Below are 17,226 nucleotides of genomic sequence, written 5' to 3'. Positions count from 1 at the left end.
TTATGAAAGCAAGTACACACATTAATTGCCTATCTATTGAGATTGGTAGAGACATTCCCAAGTAGTATTTATGTAATATGCATTTCCTCTAAAATGGAGGCCTAATTGCTTAGTTATTCTAAATTGCAGAATGGAAAACAAAGGAGCCATTTTGGCCATGTGGGTAAACAACAGATTTCTAAAAGCTAATTATCTCTTTATTTAATAGACTAAAGTTGTACCAAATGAGACATTTAAGTCTAATAAATAATAAACAAATTGTAACCTAAAGACTGAAATATAGGAGCTGCTCATATAGTTTTTATTGCTCCATTAAATAAGCTCTTATTTACTTCCCCCACAAAACATAATTATACAACACTGGGTCCATTTCAAGGCCATTCTGATGTGCTACTTAAAAATTATGTGAATCAACTTAAATACTCAGGAAGTCTTAAAGCATAATATTTGAATTATATTATCAAACGCCCTATTCGTTTCCACAATTAAGAAACAGAAATACAGTCTCGAAAAACTTGCACATAATCACATAAAATTGCTATTACTATTTGTCTCACTAGAAATGATTACACATAAGCATAGCTGTGCACTTCAAACAAATAAATACGAGCGTCTATACTTACTAGTTTCTACATCAGATGTTTAATACTTTGGGTATATTCTCAATTAAAATAACTCAAAATGTAAATACCAACCTCAGAAAATGTATTCGAAATTCACATACCAATTGAAAAAAAGACATCACGAAAATGTAGTTAATTTCTTTGCTTGTTTAATGTAATAACAAATCATTCAACAGAAATAACCAAAACTGTATGTGTGAATATTTAAGAGACCTCCAGGCTCATCATTTTTAAAGAAAACAAAAATGAGAAAAAGGACCTCTTAAAGCTATAATATGACAATACGAGATTCTGTGCTTTCTTAGTTTCACTGCGCAAAAGGATTTTCAATGCTTCGTTTTTCTTCTTAGGGAAATTTAGCCCACTATTCTATTTTTATTTTCATTCTATTAACAAAAATCACATCCTGAAATGATAGTGATAATAAATAGTAGACTTGAAAATCGTTACCTGCTCTTTCGCCAAGGGCAAGTAATGATTTATGGTGGATAAGAAAGAGCAGGGATTTAATTTACTCTACTACCTCAGGTGGTGAAACAAGAATTTGTACATCTGTGAAAAAACACAGTTCTTATTTGCATGGTGAAAATACTAAAGTCATGAAAATATATGGAAGGAAGCTCCCTGTGGGTTTATAATGGGGTTATGTGAACATTTTTCTCTCTCAATCGTTCAGGGCTGCGTGCCCTACATATGAAAATAAAACAAAAAGTCCCTGGTCTAGAGAGGTGACAAAGCCCTAATGTAAATTCAACAGTTTGCCCTTCTACATTTTTTTTTTTTAAAGATTAGGAAAGCTAGGCTGACAACTTCCACAAAGACTGAAGCAGTATTATGTTCTTCTGTACTAAAATAGAACACCCACAAGGAAAAATACAGAGTTTTAGCTCACAATAAGATATTGAAAAAATAAACCATACTGGCATATTTAGTATAGGATATGCTATATCCTATAGCATAGGATATGAACATGGACCTGATTTCTCCTATCAATTTCTAAGGAGTTTTAGAACCAATATTTTAAATTAGTACATTCCATATACATTGTATTCTTAGTTCTCTAAGACCAAATTTTGTCACCACCACGCACCATGCCAGCATCTCTATCTTGTTGTCTTGCCTTTAGTTCAGGTAACTGTTTATAATCTGAAATTATCTTTTACATGTGGTTGTCTGGTTGACTTGTTAGAATTAAAACATCATTCCATCGGGGACTTTATTCTTATCAGTGTAATGCCAGCATATAAATACAAAAACTATTTCTCGTTAAATAAAACAAAAGTGACCTATTAAATGTCTTTTCTCTACCAATGAAGTGGAAAACTGTAGCACTTATATTTTTCATGGTGATACATTTTAATTAAAGATAGTATTTGTCAAGTATAGGAAATGTATAAGATCCAGTGAGTGTATTTGTTAACAGTGTCAAAAACTGATATTTTGCATATGAATATTTTCTGTAATTGTTAATTAGACATACTACTTTACTGACCTCTACTTCATAAAGCCTCCAAATGTTAGGGAAAATCATGATTTGACAAAAAGCATATTCTACATCTAATGTGGAAAGGAAAAGGTGATTGCATATCTGTACTATTTTTAAATGTAAAAAAGATATCAACAAATAATAATATATTTGATACTTATATGACTAACTTAGCTATAGCAACTATAATAAGAGACTGACTACTTTGTTCTTCTATATTAGCAATCTTATGTTTAAAGGAAAACTAAAGACCACTTGAAATAATCATCATTTACTAGGGTTTTAGAAGAGGTATTTCACTTTGGTGAGGATATTATAAGTTTAGGTGCTCTGAAATTTGGGATATATCCCTAGATTCGTTAAAATTCCATGGGCTACAGGAAAAAAGGAAATTCAAAGTTGATTTCCAAAATTTTCAAGTGTTTTCAAAAGTAGCGTCCTACCTGATAACTTTCTTTCCTATCAAATGGCTTTCCGACTAAATATATTAAAATATTCACAAATACAGAGTATGTAAAGATACACTGTCTTAAAGTATTTATTTAATATTATCTATATAAATTAATGTTGCCCTGACTATCTTTTGAAGAGCACTCTCCTGGGAAATGTCAAACTGTCTGGCACATAAGGACCTTAGCATTTTGGGGGGAGCGTCTATCAAGTGAGAACCCTATAGCTATTGAGACCCATGTTTGGGAAGATATAGCATAAAGTTTTATAAGGTAATTCAATAGGTCAAATAAGATAAGCTCTATGATTCCCAAAAGATGCAAAAGAAACCTTTATTTAAAAAAATTCATATCTACCTTATTACCCTCTGTAGGAAACAGGATGAAGTTTCTTCAAAAAGTTAAAAATAGAACTACCCTATGATCTGATCCGGTAATCACACTACTGGGTAATTATCCAAAAAATACAAAAACATTAATTCAAAGGGATACATACACACCTATGTTTATTGCAGCATATTTACAATAGCCAAACTATGGAAGCAGCCCAAGGATCCATCGATTGATGAATGGATAAAGAAGAGGTGGTGTGTATACATACATACATACATACATATATATATATATATATGTATGTATATACACAATGGAATATTATTCAGCTATAAAATCTTGCCATATGCAATGACATGGATGGAGCTAGAGAGTATAACGCTAAGCAAAACTAGGGAAAGACAAACATCATATGATTTCAATCATATGTGGAATTTAAGAAACAACAACAACAAAACGAGCAAAGGAAAGACAGGGTTGGGGCGGGGGGGAGAGGCAAACCAAGAAACAAACTTTTAACTATAGAAAACAAACTGATGGTTACCAGAGGGGAGGTGGGTGAGGGTATGGGTGATGGGGATTAAGGAGGGCACTTGTCGTGATGAGCATTGGGTGTTGCATGGAATTGCTGAATCACTATATTTTACACCTGAAACTAATATTACACTGTATGTTAACTATACTGGAATGAAAAGAGAACTAACCTTCTCAACAAAAAATTACCTTTGTGAAACCAATATAAACCAATTATTAACCATAACTGATGGGTAAGTATTAGAACAGTTTTGGTAAATTTCAAAAACAGACCCTCGTATATGAATAAGTAAGAATTACAATTAAATGGAGCAAAATAGTATTATGAATAACTGAAGCTAGAAAAATAATTGAAATGGATATAAAACTGCTGTAAAGATGACTAAATTTTAAGATAAGAAAAATCACAAAAGCAAAAATTATAAAATTTTTATATATCCAGATATAAAAAAAAGTGAGAAAATATACTTAAAAGGTAAATATTGATGCTCAATGAGCTAACATGTGTAAATCAATAAGAAAAAGACTAAGACAACACAATTCACAAAGAAGGAAATACAAATGGACTGTTAAATACTTGAAAAAATGTCCAACTTCATCAGTACTCAAAGAAAGGCAAATTAAGATAAAACAGAACTTTCTACTTTATTAACAAAAATCTTTAAAAATGACAGTATTCAACCAAAGTGTGTTCATAAACTAATACTAAAAGTGGGTGAAATTAGAATGATACTTTTGAAAATCAATTTGGCAGCATGCATCAAAAAGTCTTAAAACTTTATCCTAATAATTACAAATATTTGTCAGCCATTTATGCATAAACATATCACACTGAAAAGACGGAAATAACTATTGTTCTATGACCTCATTAAGACTAATGCAAATTAAATTAGATATGACATACCCAGTGAATGCAATGACACAGGTATTGCAAATGACAAATTAAGAATCACAAGAATAACAGGAAACATTCAGAAAGTACAGCAAGATGCTAAACAGCATATTCAGTACTATCATATGGCTACTATTAAAAGGTAGAAAATTTTAAAACTGAAAGAAAGATGTGCCAAAATATTAACAGGGATTTTTTTTTTTTTTTGGATGGGACGATTATGGGTAATGGTCTTTCGATCAATTACTTTTTAGGTGTTTTCTGTAACACAGCCGTATTATTTTTAAATTGGAAAAATAAAATGAACTTCGTTATTAAAAATAAAATGCCTTCCCACCAACAGTGTAGGAGGTGGATATTAAAGAGGGCACGTACTGAATGGAGCACTGGGTGTTATACACAAACAGTGAATTATGGAACACTACATCAAAACTCATGAAGTAATGTATGGTGATTAACATAATAAAATAAAATTGAAAAAAAATAAAATGCCTTCAGGAGAAAGGAAAATTTAAATGAAAACATTACTGAGATTACATTGGATCTAACATTTCATTAAAATTTTTGTTTCCTATCAGGTTTTAACTTTCCAGGTTGATAGAAGAGAACTGCTGAGAGGCTCTATATAGGCAGACCAGAGGGTCTGGGCAAACCCACAAATACAGCCCATGTGCTTGCTATCAAGTAACTCATCTAGGTGACACTTTGGCCGATACTAAATGAACTAATGTTCTAATATAAGAATGTCTGGTAAATTAGGCGTAGTCAATTATTTTAAAATGATTTCCAAAAACATTAAAATCAATATTAAACCTTTCTGATCTCCATTTTAGTTAACACTTTAAGATATTTTTGAGAACACTTCCTGAATTTCAAGTGTACTCTTCTAAATAAGAAGCTGTGCTTACATGATTATTTTTTTCTCCTGGAAGAAACGTGTGATACATTAAGGTACTCAGTTTGCTTTATTAAAGATAAAATATGTCTGTAAAAGTGAAAGTAAAAGAGGCAAAGAAGGCATCTCTGTCTACCCCTGGGGAAACTTTAGGTGAATTTGCAGCCCTGAGTTGTAAACTATGGTAATTTAGCAGTGAAGTTGATGGATTTTAATTAAAGCCTTCTGCAATCCTTAGTGGCTTAGAGGTGGAAGAACCAGAATTTTGAGGGAGTGAAATGTAACTACAATTTACTTAATTCTTTCGCTTCTAAGTTAGTGGTATCCTCTAGCTTTGGAATATATACATAGATATCTTTGTAAAACTGTAATTTTTCTATTTTTTTCCCAAGAGCTTTTTATTAAAGAAAATTTCAAAATATACAGAAGTAGAGCAAATGGTATAGTGAACACACCCTTCCCTCTAAGCACCCATCACCCAAGTTTAGCAACTATTATTTATAGCCAATCTTGTTTCATCTACACACCCGCCTATTTTCCTGGTCATGCTAGACTATTTTGATTGAAATCTCAGACATACTTTTGTCTGTAAAATTTCAGGATAAGTCTCTAAAAGATACTTTATAATATATTCGCAACAACATTGTCATGTCTACAGGAAAAAAAAAGGTATTCAAATATTTCAGACTGCCTTTGTCTATACTTGTTTGGATTAGAATATACGTAAGTTCCATTTATTGCAATTGGTTGATAAGTCTCTTAAGACTCTTTAATCAATACATTTCCCTCCATCACTTTTTCCCTCCCTTAGAATATTTTGTTGAAAAAAACAAGTTACTTGTCCAATAGAATTTCCCAGTTTTCTATAGTTGTTAATTTATTGATTGACATAAACCATTACCGATTGGTTACTGAAGTAGCAGTCACAACAGCGCGAATATACTGGGACTACAAGAATAGACCAGGGGACCAGTATTACCTACAACCGATGACCAGTTAGGTAAAAGCACTACTTGTGAGTAAACTAAAGGGGGAAAGCCATTTAAAAAAAAATGCTCTACAACTTAACTATACAAATAGGTGATCATATCGTCTTTTTTCACAGAAGTTTATTAAACTGCTAATAACCAGTACAAATAGCAAAGCTGACAGTACTCACCAGTCTTCATTTCTAATAAGCGCTTTTTCTTTTGTTGGCGTTCAAGCCTTTCCTTCTCTGCCAATTCTTTGGCTATTTGGGCACGTTTTTCCCTTTCCTCTGCTTCTCTTTTTTTGACATTCTCCTTTCTTGCTTGCTGTTACAAACAAATTGTGGAAAATGATCAATTTTAACCACAGCGATTCCACAAAAATTATTAATCTGTAGAAGTGTGATTAAATATCTTTTAGATAATGGCTACTTCTAATATTAGTAACACAGTCTTTTAAAAGATTAGCACAGGAACCCTTGTTAAATATGGATCTATAAATACAACTTATGTTTGAAGCACCTGCATCTTAGTGGAATCAACTAAGAGAAGGGAGACAGAAACTAAAAATAAAAAAGCACTTAATTTACAAATCAAAACTGTTTCCCTATATGTATTTCCAAAAGAGGGTCTAGCAAATGTATTAGAGCCTCCCATACATCCTCTGCTAGGTAACTACTGAGTACCAGAAAAGTAGTTGAAAAAATGATAGAAAAGAGCTGAAATTTTGCAATGATTGTTTCATATTACAGTCCATCATTTAACAATTTCTTTCATATAAAGACAAGTGTCACAGGATGACTAGAGGAGTATCTGGCATTTCAAAGCTAGACCTCTGACTTCTCCTCAAAACCAATAACATGTGAACTATAGGATCCTGAACAGATATGTGATTTAATTCTTTATTTTCTAAGTTTTGTACAAATCAAGAAACACCTCTCACATGGCATTAGCGTGAATTAACAGGTAAACAAGGATTTTTCTATGTGCCAACAAACAGCATAGCACATATTACAATCTCCTATTGTGATTCTCAGTACCAAGGGATGCAAACAGACTATCTAATTGCTTGTTTATCACTAATATTAGTGATTAATAGTATTAATATTAATACTATCAATATTAGTATTAAATAGAAACATGCATAACTAAACTTTAACAAGTAGGTGGCTTATGTTATTTTTGGGAGAAACTTTCATTTCTCTACTGTCATAGTCTCTGTTTTTGTTAACCCTAGAGAGGGTACATGGTCTTCATTAGAAATCAAATAGCAAAATTTAATATTATTGACCAAAACGATGAAAAGTACATGGAAAAAAAAGGAGGAACAAAAAGCCTAGGTTAGAAGCAATAATAATTCATCCATCCAGACCTTCATGCAATACATACCGAGACACCGAATAATAAGTGGTATTATGCTAATATCACTTGGCATATATATATGTGTGTATATGACTTATATATGCATAGATGTATATATAGTTCTAAATAAAACAAGTTTATATTCTGTGTGATAGGGTGGGCCAGGAGGCAAAGACAGACAATAAATAAAAAGAGTTTGATAAATATTGTACCATGAAAAAAACAAGTGATGTGATAGAATGCTTGGGGAGGTACTTTACACTGAGGAGGTCAGATAAGGCCTCACTCACTGATTGATTCATGCTGAATCTTTAATGTCAAACAGCTAACTAGGTGATAACCTGGGGGAAGAACAAATGCAAAGGCTGTTGGTGTGTTTGAGAGAAAGAGAAGGCCAGTGTGACGGTAGAAGAGGAGGTGAGGAGATATGCTGAAGCCTGATCACTTAGGGTCTTCTAGCCAAGATAAGGAGGTGGGATTTTCTTTCAAGGGAACTGGAAAACAACTGGAGATTTTCAATCAAGAGAGTGCAAGACCAAGCACTCTAAGGTAAAAGTGCTAATCAAGCACCTTCGTTCCCAACAATCTTTTCAAAGATATATTATGAATAGTCTTGGAAGATAGAGGTAGGGTCTTCCTCTTAAGTAAATGGATTTGTTCACCAGCCAGTATGTAAACTGGGGCAAAGGTTGGGCTGTCTTATTACCTCTTAAAAAAGACTGAGTTCCCTTTATTACCTCTTAAAAAAGACTGAGTTCCCTAAGTTCACGATTTCACTCCAGTAATACAAACCACTGTGCATGTAGGTATTAAACTGGCCTTCTTCACATCACCCTGTGGGAATAGAGACTCAGGAATCTACACAACTGTTGACTCTGGCTAGTGCTATTACTGTAATAAATTCTTTGACTCCAGTCTTGTGTCTTCTGCCAACATTCATGAAGTGATGGCAGGCTAACAAGGTAAATTCTCCTATTCCTCACAGTTCATGACATATATTAACACTATTACTGCTAAGCTACGAAACGCCGGCTGCAGTAATAGGTGCTTTCCCATGCAATCCCTCCAATCTTCAAAATGGATTCTGCATTCTCCATTTGACACAGAATGGTCAATAGTTGCTCACTGTAATGAATGTAGGAAGAGGCAGAGGCAGGACGGAAAGCCTGCCTGTGGTGTATGTTCTTTCTACCATGCTGCTTCAGACTTATGGCAGCATATGTTAAGCACCAACTCTAAGACAAAGGCTGCTATAAAAATCAAGATAAGGAAGGTAGGAAAAGGCAGCATAAAAGTAGAAAACAAGTGTGGTTTCAAAGACAAGCATGTATACGTGTGTACATGGGTACCCATGTGTGTATAGGTAAGGGGGACAGGGAAGATGGGATTGTGGTAAAGAAAAAGATGGGCAAATATTCAGAAATCAAAACTGTATTTCTTACTTGAGGGAAATGAGTAAGAGGAACCTACAAAAAATAAAAAATATATATATCATGTAGCTCATTTATTAAACTTATTAAAGTACAAAATTTTCTGATGTAAATTTTCTACTTTAATGACTGGATGCATTTCATTGAGAACATTTAATAGACAACCTATAACCAGACATAATTGCCACACCCTTTTAGTATTCCATTGGGCAAGAAGAAGTCAAAATTACTTCCTGGGACCTATAAAAATAATGTTTACATTTAAGGAATAAGCTCTGTATAGTTCTTAAAGCTGTTTTGTTTTATGGAAAATGCACTACTGATTTTCATTTAAAAGCCAATCTCATTTAAAACATATCTTATTCTGACACTATAACTACTAGAAGAATTTCAGGTGGAAAAATACCAACAGACAGCATAGAAATAGATATTTAGTCTGAAACTAATATCCCAGTTCAAACAGTAATTGGGAATTTTCTTTTATTCTAAATGTTGAGAAGCAAAAGCAGCTGAAAACAGAAAAGATGAACAGTTAGAAAGCCACAGTATTCTAGATACAACTGCCTCTTAGTAACTTCAATTCTAAATTCAAAGCTAGAAAGAAAAGTTAAAGATGAGCTATACATAAAGATAGCTGTAAGACATTGATTTTTTAATCCTCTCATTTTAACTTTTTATTTTTAGTATAGTTCACACATAATGTTATGTTAGTTTCAGGTGTACAACTTAGTGATTTGACAAGTCTATATACATTATGCTATGTTTCCCTTATTCTTGGCCTGGTTTTCTATTTAGTCAATTGGCAAATAAACTGCACCGCCACCAACTACTTTCAGCTCTGCAATGCCAAAAAAATTTCTCTGGATGCTTGCAGAATGTTCCCGCGATAGCCTGGCACATGTTCGGGTCTGAAAGATCTGTGGGCAATGACCACAGACGGTTTTAAAACTTCAGTCACATTTTGACTGGTTTCAAAGTTGTAATCAATAATTTACCTGAGCTCCTAAAGCTCACATGCATTTTATGGTAACAGCAGACTTTAAAATAGCTCTATAAAAATACATAGGTAGGCTAAAAAATAAGTGTACACAAGAATATAGATATGTCAAATATATGTACATATGTGTGTGTGTTCTAAAAAAAATGAGCTCACAATTATTTCCCACCTATAATTTGTTTTCTGCATAACAAGAACTTTGCCACGAGTTTCAATATACATTATAGCATCATACATTTTGTCCCAGAGAAACCAAAATGACTCAAAGCCAGTGAATTTCAATAAGCGCACACAAGTGTGTGTGTGTGTTTAGAATTAGAACAGTCTGGCAGAATACGCTGTGACTATTCTCCTAAACATTATCTCTGAGCTTTTTTTTTTTTAAATTCATCTTTATTACAAACTTCTATGACTTGCTTTTTCCATTCAGCATTATATTTCTAAAACTCATTCACATTTTTATATAAAAATAGAACCTCATTTTCACCGCTTATAATATTAAGTCATTTTATTATTTACTCACCTATGGGTGGGATTTGAACTGCTTTGGATTTTTGGCTATGATGAACAATGCAGATACCAATATTTTTACACATGTCTCCCTGTACCTATGTGTAAGAGTTTTTTAATGGTAGATCCCATTAGTTCGTTCTTTTTTTTTTTTTTTGAAGATTTTATTTATTTATTAGAGAGAGAGCACATGAGAGGGGGGAGGGTCAGAGGGAGAAGCAGACCCCCCGCCGAGCAGGGAGCCCGATGCGGGACTCGATCCCCGGACTCCAGGATCATGACCTGAGCCGAAGGCAGTCGCGCAACCAACTGAGCCACCCAGGCGCCCCCATTAGTTCGTTCTTAAATCTGTTTAGAAATTGTTGATAGTTTCTTTAAGTGAAAGAGAACAGAACATTTTAGAATGTAACACAAGCAGTAAGTATTCTTTGTTGATGCTTTTTGTTTTTGTTCTAAGGAGTGCTGGGTCCCCCTGTAAAATATTGTTTGACAGTGTGGGTTATGACCAAAATAGTTTGAAAGCCGCTGCTCTCTCGGGTCGGAGGAGAGCTGGGTGTGATGAATAAAAGGAGAGGTTCCTCTTCAACCTTACTAGATGGTGTCAAAGCATTTCCTGAGTGGGTTGTGCCAAAAGATACAGCTACCGTCAGCACATGATCACAGCCTACATACTAACCAGATTGTTATCATCAGTCTTCTATTTGGTAAGCTTATAACGGTATCACATGGTGCTTTTAACTTGTATTTCTATGGTTACTAATTAGTTCAAGTTGCTTCTCACATGTTTATAAAACATTTGTATTTCTTACTCTGTGAAATGCCCATTGTATCTTTTACCCACTTTTCCATTAGGTTATCATTTTCTTAATTTGCAGTTCCTTAAATATCCTGGATAGTAATCTTTTGTCAGTTTATTTTATAAATAGATTTTGGATTTTAACTGTCATACTTCATTTACTTACGTAGTCTTTCAGTAAACAGAAGTTCTTAAACGTAGTCAAAAATATCTTTTCTATTACTGCTAGCACCTTTAGTAACTTATTTAAGAAATCCTTTCCTACTTCCAAGACAAAGAGATTCTTCTACACTTTCTTCTTCAAGTTTCAATGATGCTATTCACATTTTAGTACCTACTTTATCTGAAATCAATGTTTTTGAATGGTGTGAGGTAGAAACCCTATTTACTTTTTTCTATGAAGAGTTGAACCATAACTTTTCACAACTAACCCAGCCTTTGCCCACTGATTGGCAAAGGCCATCTCTTTTGGATTTGAAGTGGCCATATATGTGCTGTTGTTGGGGGCTATTTCAGTCCATCTGGTCAATATATCCCTGTTTGCATCAATAACACTGTCCTAAGTATTATAGCTTATGCTTGATTTTTCTTCTGTAGAATTGTCTTCACTCAGTCACCTATTTTTCAGAGCAAACTTACTGAAGTTTTTGAAAAGCCCTATTAGGATTTTGAACAGAATTGCTCTGATTCTGCAGATTTAGATAAAATTGGTATCTTTATAATAATGAGTCTTTATAAACATAATGTGGCTCTCCATTAACTTGGGCCTTTTTAAAGTCTTTTGGAAAAAAAAATACACTTTTTCCATCCAGGGCTTAGACAGTTTATGTTCGATTTATTCTTTGTATTTTCTATTGTTCTTCTAAATGGTGCCTTTAAAAAAAATTATGATTTCTAATGTTTTGGAACTAATACACCTTTTTATATATTCCATTGATAAAATTTATTTCCAATAATCTTCTTGTGGCTTCCTTTTCGTATATTCATTGACAACCATAATGGATGGCTACTTGCTTATCAAATTTTCTACTTTGTATTTCTTTCTCGTTTTAATCATACTGCAGGAGTTAAATTCCCATTATTAGATTACGAGGGTTCTCTTTGTCGCTAGTTTTCTACTTAGGGGTAGAGGGTTTGACCGGTTTATTGTTCTTGTTTTAAAATCTGAACACACGTTGAATTTTATCAAATGTTTTCCTCAATCTATTTAAAGTCTTAATGCAGTGAATTATATTAATGGATATTCTAATATTAAACCACACTTTCATTTCTGGGATAAACTCAACTTGGACAGGAAGCATTTATTTTTTTTGAACATTTGGTCATTATGCATATATATTTATATTCTATCAGTTTAGAATAATCATTTCATTAAATTTGGTAAAACTCATCTGTAAAACTTTTTGGGCCAACTATTTAATTTGTTCAAAGATTCTAAATAAGTCATTAAATTAAAAATTAGTTATAAGCTTATTCAAGCTTTCTTTTTCTTTTAAAGTAGCTTTAATATGTAGTAATTTTTCTAGGAACTTACCTATTTCATCAACCTAATTCTGGCCTACAAATTTTATAGTATGCTTGTCTCTTTTTACTATCTTCTGCATCTGTAATTATAATCCTTGTTATATCAATATTTCCTTTTCCTTGATTAATCTTTTCAGAAATTTATCTAATTTTTTTTTTTAAGATTTTATTTATTTGACAGAGAGAGAGTACAAGCAGGGGGAACAGCAAAGGGAGAGGGAGAAGCACACTCCCTGCTGATCAGGGAGCCCGATGTGGGGCTCCATCCCAGGACCCTGAGATCCTGACCTGAGCTGAAGGCAGACGTTTAACCGACTGAGCCACCCTGGTGCCCCCTAATTGTCTTTTCAAAATAATGACAATTCGGCTTTTCAAAAATTCTCTAAGTCCTTTTTCCTTCATTCCTTTATTATCTTATTTTTTCTAAAATTATACAATTCCTTTTTAACCTCTGAGGTCAGATGCTTACTTTAATATTCAGTCATTCCAATTTTTTAACATAAACACTTAGGGTATAAATTTCTTTATACCATTATCACTGCATTCCATAAATTCTGGAGTATTTTCAATAAGGTCTAATTTTTCTCTATGATTTCTTCCTTGACATGAGTAATTTCATGTAATTTTAGAATTTTCAAAACAGAGGTTTTGAAATTTCATCATTTTTCAAATTTTATTGCTAACTGCATATTACAGTAGTTAAGAAAGATGCAGCTTAGAAACTTATCAAGATTTCATTCATGGTCTCTAGTGCGTGATTACTTTGATAACAGCACCACTTATGATTGAGAAGTGTACTCTAATTGTTGAGTTGGGTTCTTTCTATATTAATCAAATCAACTCTATTAATTGAATTGTTTAAAGCTCCCATATCTTTAATGATATATCAATTAGAGAACTTTGTTGAAGTTTCCCAATATAATGCTAAATCTGTCGTTATTTCTAGAAATTATAAATTTTTACATGTCTGTTTTGGTGCTATGTTATTACGGTCATGCCAATTTTTGAATTGTATCTTTCTGATGAATTATGCTTTCTATCATGAAGTAACATTCCCTTGTCTTAAGTCCATTTTGTCTGTTATCAACATAGTTGCCCATTCTCTTTTGATTAATATTGTATTCATTAACTGTTCTGTTATTTCAAACTTTTGCACATATTTGGGTTATAGGTAGGTCTCAAACAGCATAAGGCTAGGTTCTGTTTATCCAATCTTAGTCTTCTAAAAATTTTATTATGATTTATAAAATATTTGTTTCTACCACCTTATATTAATCCTTTTATTGGTCCTCCTTTATGTGCCTTATTTATTTTCTTTGTATGTCTTTCTTGGTCCATTTCTCCCTCTGTGGTCTGGAACGTATACTGGATATATCTATCCTTTTACTGGTTATCCTTGTAATTTTATCACACAAATTAATTTTTTTTTTTTTAAGATTTTTACCCATCTATTCGACAGAGAGAGAGAGACAGCAAGAGAGGGAACACAAGCAGGGGGAGTGGGAGAGGGAGAAGCAGGCCTCCCGCCGAGCAGAGAGCCTGACGCGGGGCTCGATCTCAGGACTCCGGGATCATGACCTGAGCCGAAGGCAGCCGATTAATGACTGAGCCACCCAGGTGTCCCTCACACAAATTAATTTAACAAGACCTGCAAGTTCACTGATAGCTTTATCTCCCTTCTTCTCCTTTGAACAATACAGAAAGGATAAAACACCTGAACTCCAAACACCTTGTTCAATTTATTTCACAATTCTGTCCAGGAGTTAAGCTCTGTAACTCCTTTTCTATAAAACAAGTTAGACATTGTTTTACTGTATACTTTCTTTATATTTAGTTTCATAGTAGGTAGGCCTTCTTGTCTCTCAATTCTTTCTTTCTGAAGGAAAAAAACGTTGCTTCTTAAAATACATCCTTTAGAGGAGGGGTCAGCAAGCTACATTCATGGCTTGGCCAGCAGTTTTTGTAAATAGTTGTATTGGACATAGCCACACCCCCTCATTTACATACCACCTATGATGGCTTTTACAAAGCTACTGCAGAGCTGAGCAGTGTTAACATCTGGCCCATTAAACAGTTAGGCAATCACTGCTTTGGGAGATCCTTTAACAGAGAGATGTTCATGAAAAACAACCCTTTGCCCTTGAAGATTTCCCCAACTTTCTCACAAGACAGCCATGTTTTAAAATATCTGTTGTACTGTGGTGGGACTGATCTTTGAATCTCTATTATATTGTGAGAAAATTCTCACAAGTAGCTTCTTATAGAAGGCTGACCAACACAGAGATCTTTATTTCTTAAACACTTTTGTATAATGTGGCAATTCTTATACACTATATATATTTCTGGGTAACTTATACATGTGTGTTTTAGGATCCAAAGGTAAACAATTTAACACTGAACAGCCATATAGGGTCCTGGGCACTCACTCAAATAAGTGTGTTGACTGGATAATCAAGAATATCATAAAAAATACAGTAAGTATGACATTTCATTACTTTCAGAAATGATTTTTTAAAATCTGTTTATTATCGCTTCTTAGGAAGGCAGTAACATCGTTAGGAGGAAGAAATCTAAAGTCTTGTGTCTCAGTTTCCTCTTCTGTAAAATGGGCAAAATAACACCTACTTTACGGTGATATTTTAAGAATTAAGTGCCTGGCACACAGTAAAACCTATGTAAATGCAGCAATTATTAATAACATTAGTAATATTACTAATTTACATTATTTCCATTACTATATCATTGGTGAAATGCCCCACACAATTATTTATCCAGCAACAATTCATGCAAGAGCCACTTTCTAGCTTGCATCGATTATATATGCTTCTATCAAGCATATGGGGGAGTGTCAATTTTCATAGTCCCTATGAGAATATAAATGTTTTCCATTTAGAGATGGTCACGTACACTGACTCAGTAGGAAATTCCTCCAAAGCATACATCTAATACAGCTGGATTACTTGGTAGGGAAGGTACAGAGGTGAATTAAATATGGGAGGCAAGATATACACTTGTTCTCGTCTAGCTATTTGCCACTAAAAATTTATATATTTATGTTTTCATACAGAGGTACACTGTTTTTAATACTTCTAAATCTAATATACTTTTTGAGATTTTATTCTGAAAAAGAGTTTAGTTTCCTAAAGTAGTTCTCCTCCAAAGTACTGCCTGCTTTTGAAATTAGACATTGATAAATTAACTTAAAAATGTGCCCAATGACACAACTCATTTTTTTCCTCAAAAGCAAAATTTAAAAAAATCAATGTGCATATTGCCTCCTTCCAAAAAAGTTTAGTAGTCTATATTCCAAATATACCTTTTCTTGTCAAGTGTATTAGTCTTATAAGAGAAGAATTGAAACACAAAAGAATAATTTTTCTTATAATTAATACCAGTCACAAAAGTCTTTACAAATATAAAACATACGTGACCTATTTGTCCATTTTCCATCAAGATTTTCTTTTGTAACTAAATACAAAATTTCCCCCACATGCAAAAAAAAGAAAAAAGAAAACCAAAAACAAAGCCAAACAATGGAATGTAACTACTGTGTGGAAAATGAGTTATTCTTAGAAATCCCTATTTGCAATACTTATAAGTAGATGCTTTAGAGAGGAATCTAGAATGACAGTAAAAATTAATTTCTCTGCTATTACCAAATTCAATGATGAAATGTTATCAATGAGAATAGGAGAGCATTATATACTCTAAACTGGCACAAACAATTCGTCATCTTAACATTCAATATAAGGTGTTATTAGTTGAACTTTTCATGACCATGAAACTTACGAAAATGGGAAACTATCCTTTGAGAATGTCCCCCAAGAATGTGCAGGTGCTGATGATTAAACTATTTCAGCTTCAAGTTGCTCTCTTTGGTAAAATCAGTTTCAGATGAAACAGCAAATTACCTATAAGCTTATCAGGGACTTAACATTATTGAGCCTATATAACTCCTATATAACGCCAATGAGTTTGTTGGTGATTCTCTCACACATTTGGCAAAATTCTCAAATAAATGAGATAGCTCAACCTATTCTACAACTTCTTTAACAGAAAAAGTATGGAATATTCACAATTATGATTTCCCAAAGTACAACTTGATTTTCCATTAAGTGTGTTTTCTTCCTTTGTGCTCTGAAGTGATATAGTAGTATAAAAATACTTTTTATCCCGCAATTGTGAGGCTTAGATAAAGGCATAGCTAGGCACAAGACGGTAGTCATGAAGTGTACTGCTTAAAGGGAGGCTTGGTGATAGGGTAGTTTTGTTTGTTTGTTTTTGAGCTACTGCTAATCACCTCTTCAAGGAAAACATCCAACTAAAGGACTACAACATTCCATGTAAACCTGGTAATGTTTAAAACATAACATCAGGGGCGCCTGGGTGGCTCAGTTGGTTAAGCGACTGCCTTCGGCTCAGGTCAT

General features: G+C 33.4%; 1 protein-coding gene across 1 annotated transcript in view; it reads right to left on the bottom strand.

The window, feature by feature from the left end:
- Positions 1 to 17,226, bottom strand: part of DIAPH3 (diaphanous related formin 3) — a 485,828-nt gene that overhangs the window by 156,813 nt on the left and 311,789 nt on the right. Inside the window, exon 25 of the mRNA XM_035003260.1 lies at positions 6,372 to 6,507. Coding sequence (XP_034859151.1) covers positions 6,372 to 6,507 — 136 coding nt within the window. The remainder of the gene's footprint in view (positions 1 to 6,371; positions 6,508 to 17,226) is intronic.

Source organism: Mirounga leonina, unplaced genomic scaffold (assembly GCF_011800145.1).
Source record: "Mirounga leonina isolate KUSES-001 unplaced genomic scaffold, KU_Mleo_1.0 Mir_127, whole genome shotgun sequence".
In the NCBI taxonomy this organism is placed as follows: Eukaryota; Metazoa; Chordata; class Mammalia; order Carnivora; family Phocidae; genus Mirounga; species Mirounga leonina.
The sequence above is the reverse complement of the archived record's forward strand: the minus strand, read 5'-3'. Positions and strand labels throughout refer to the sequence as shown.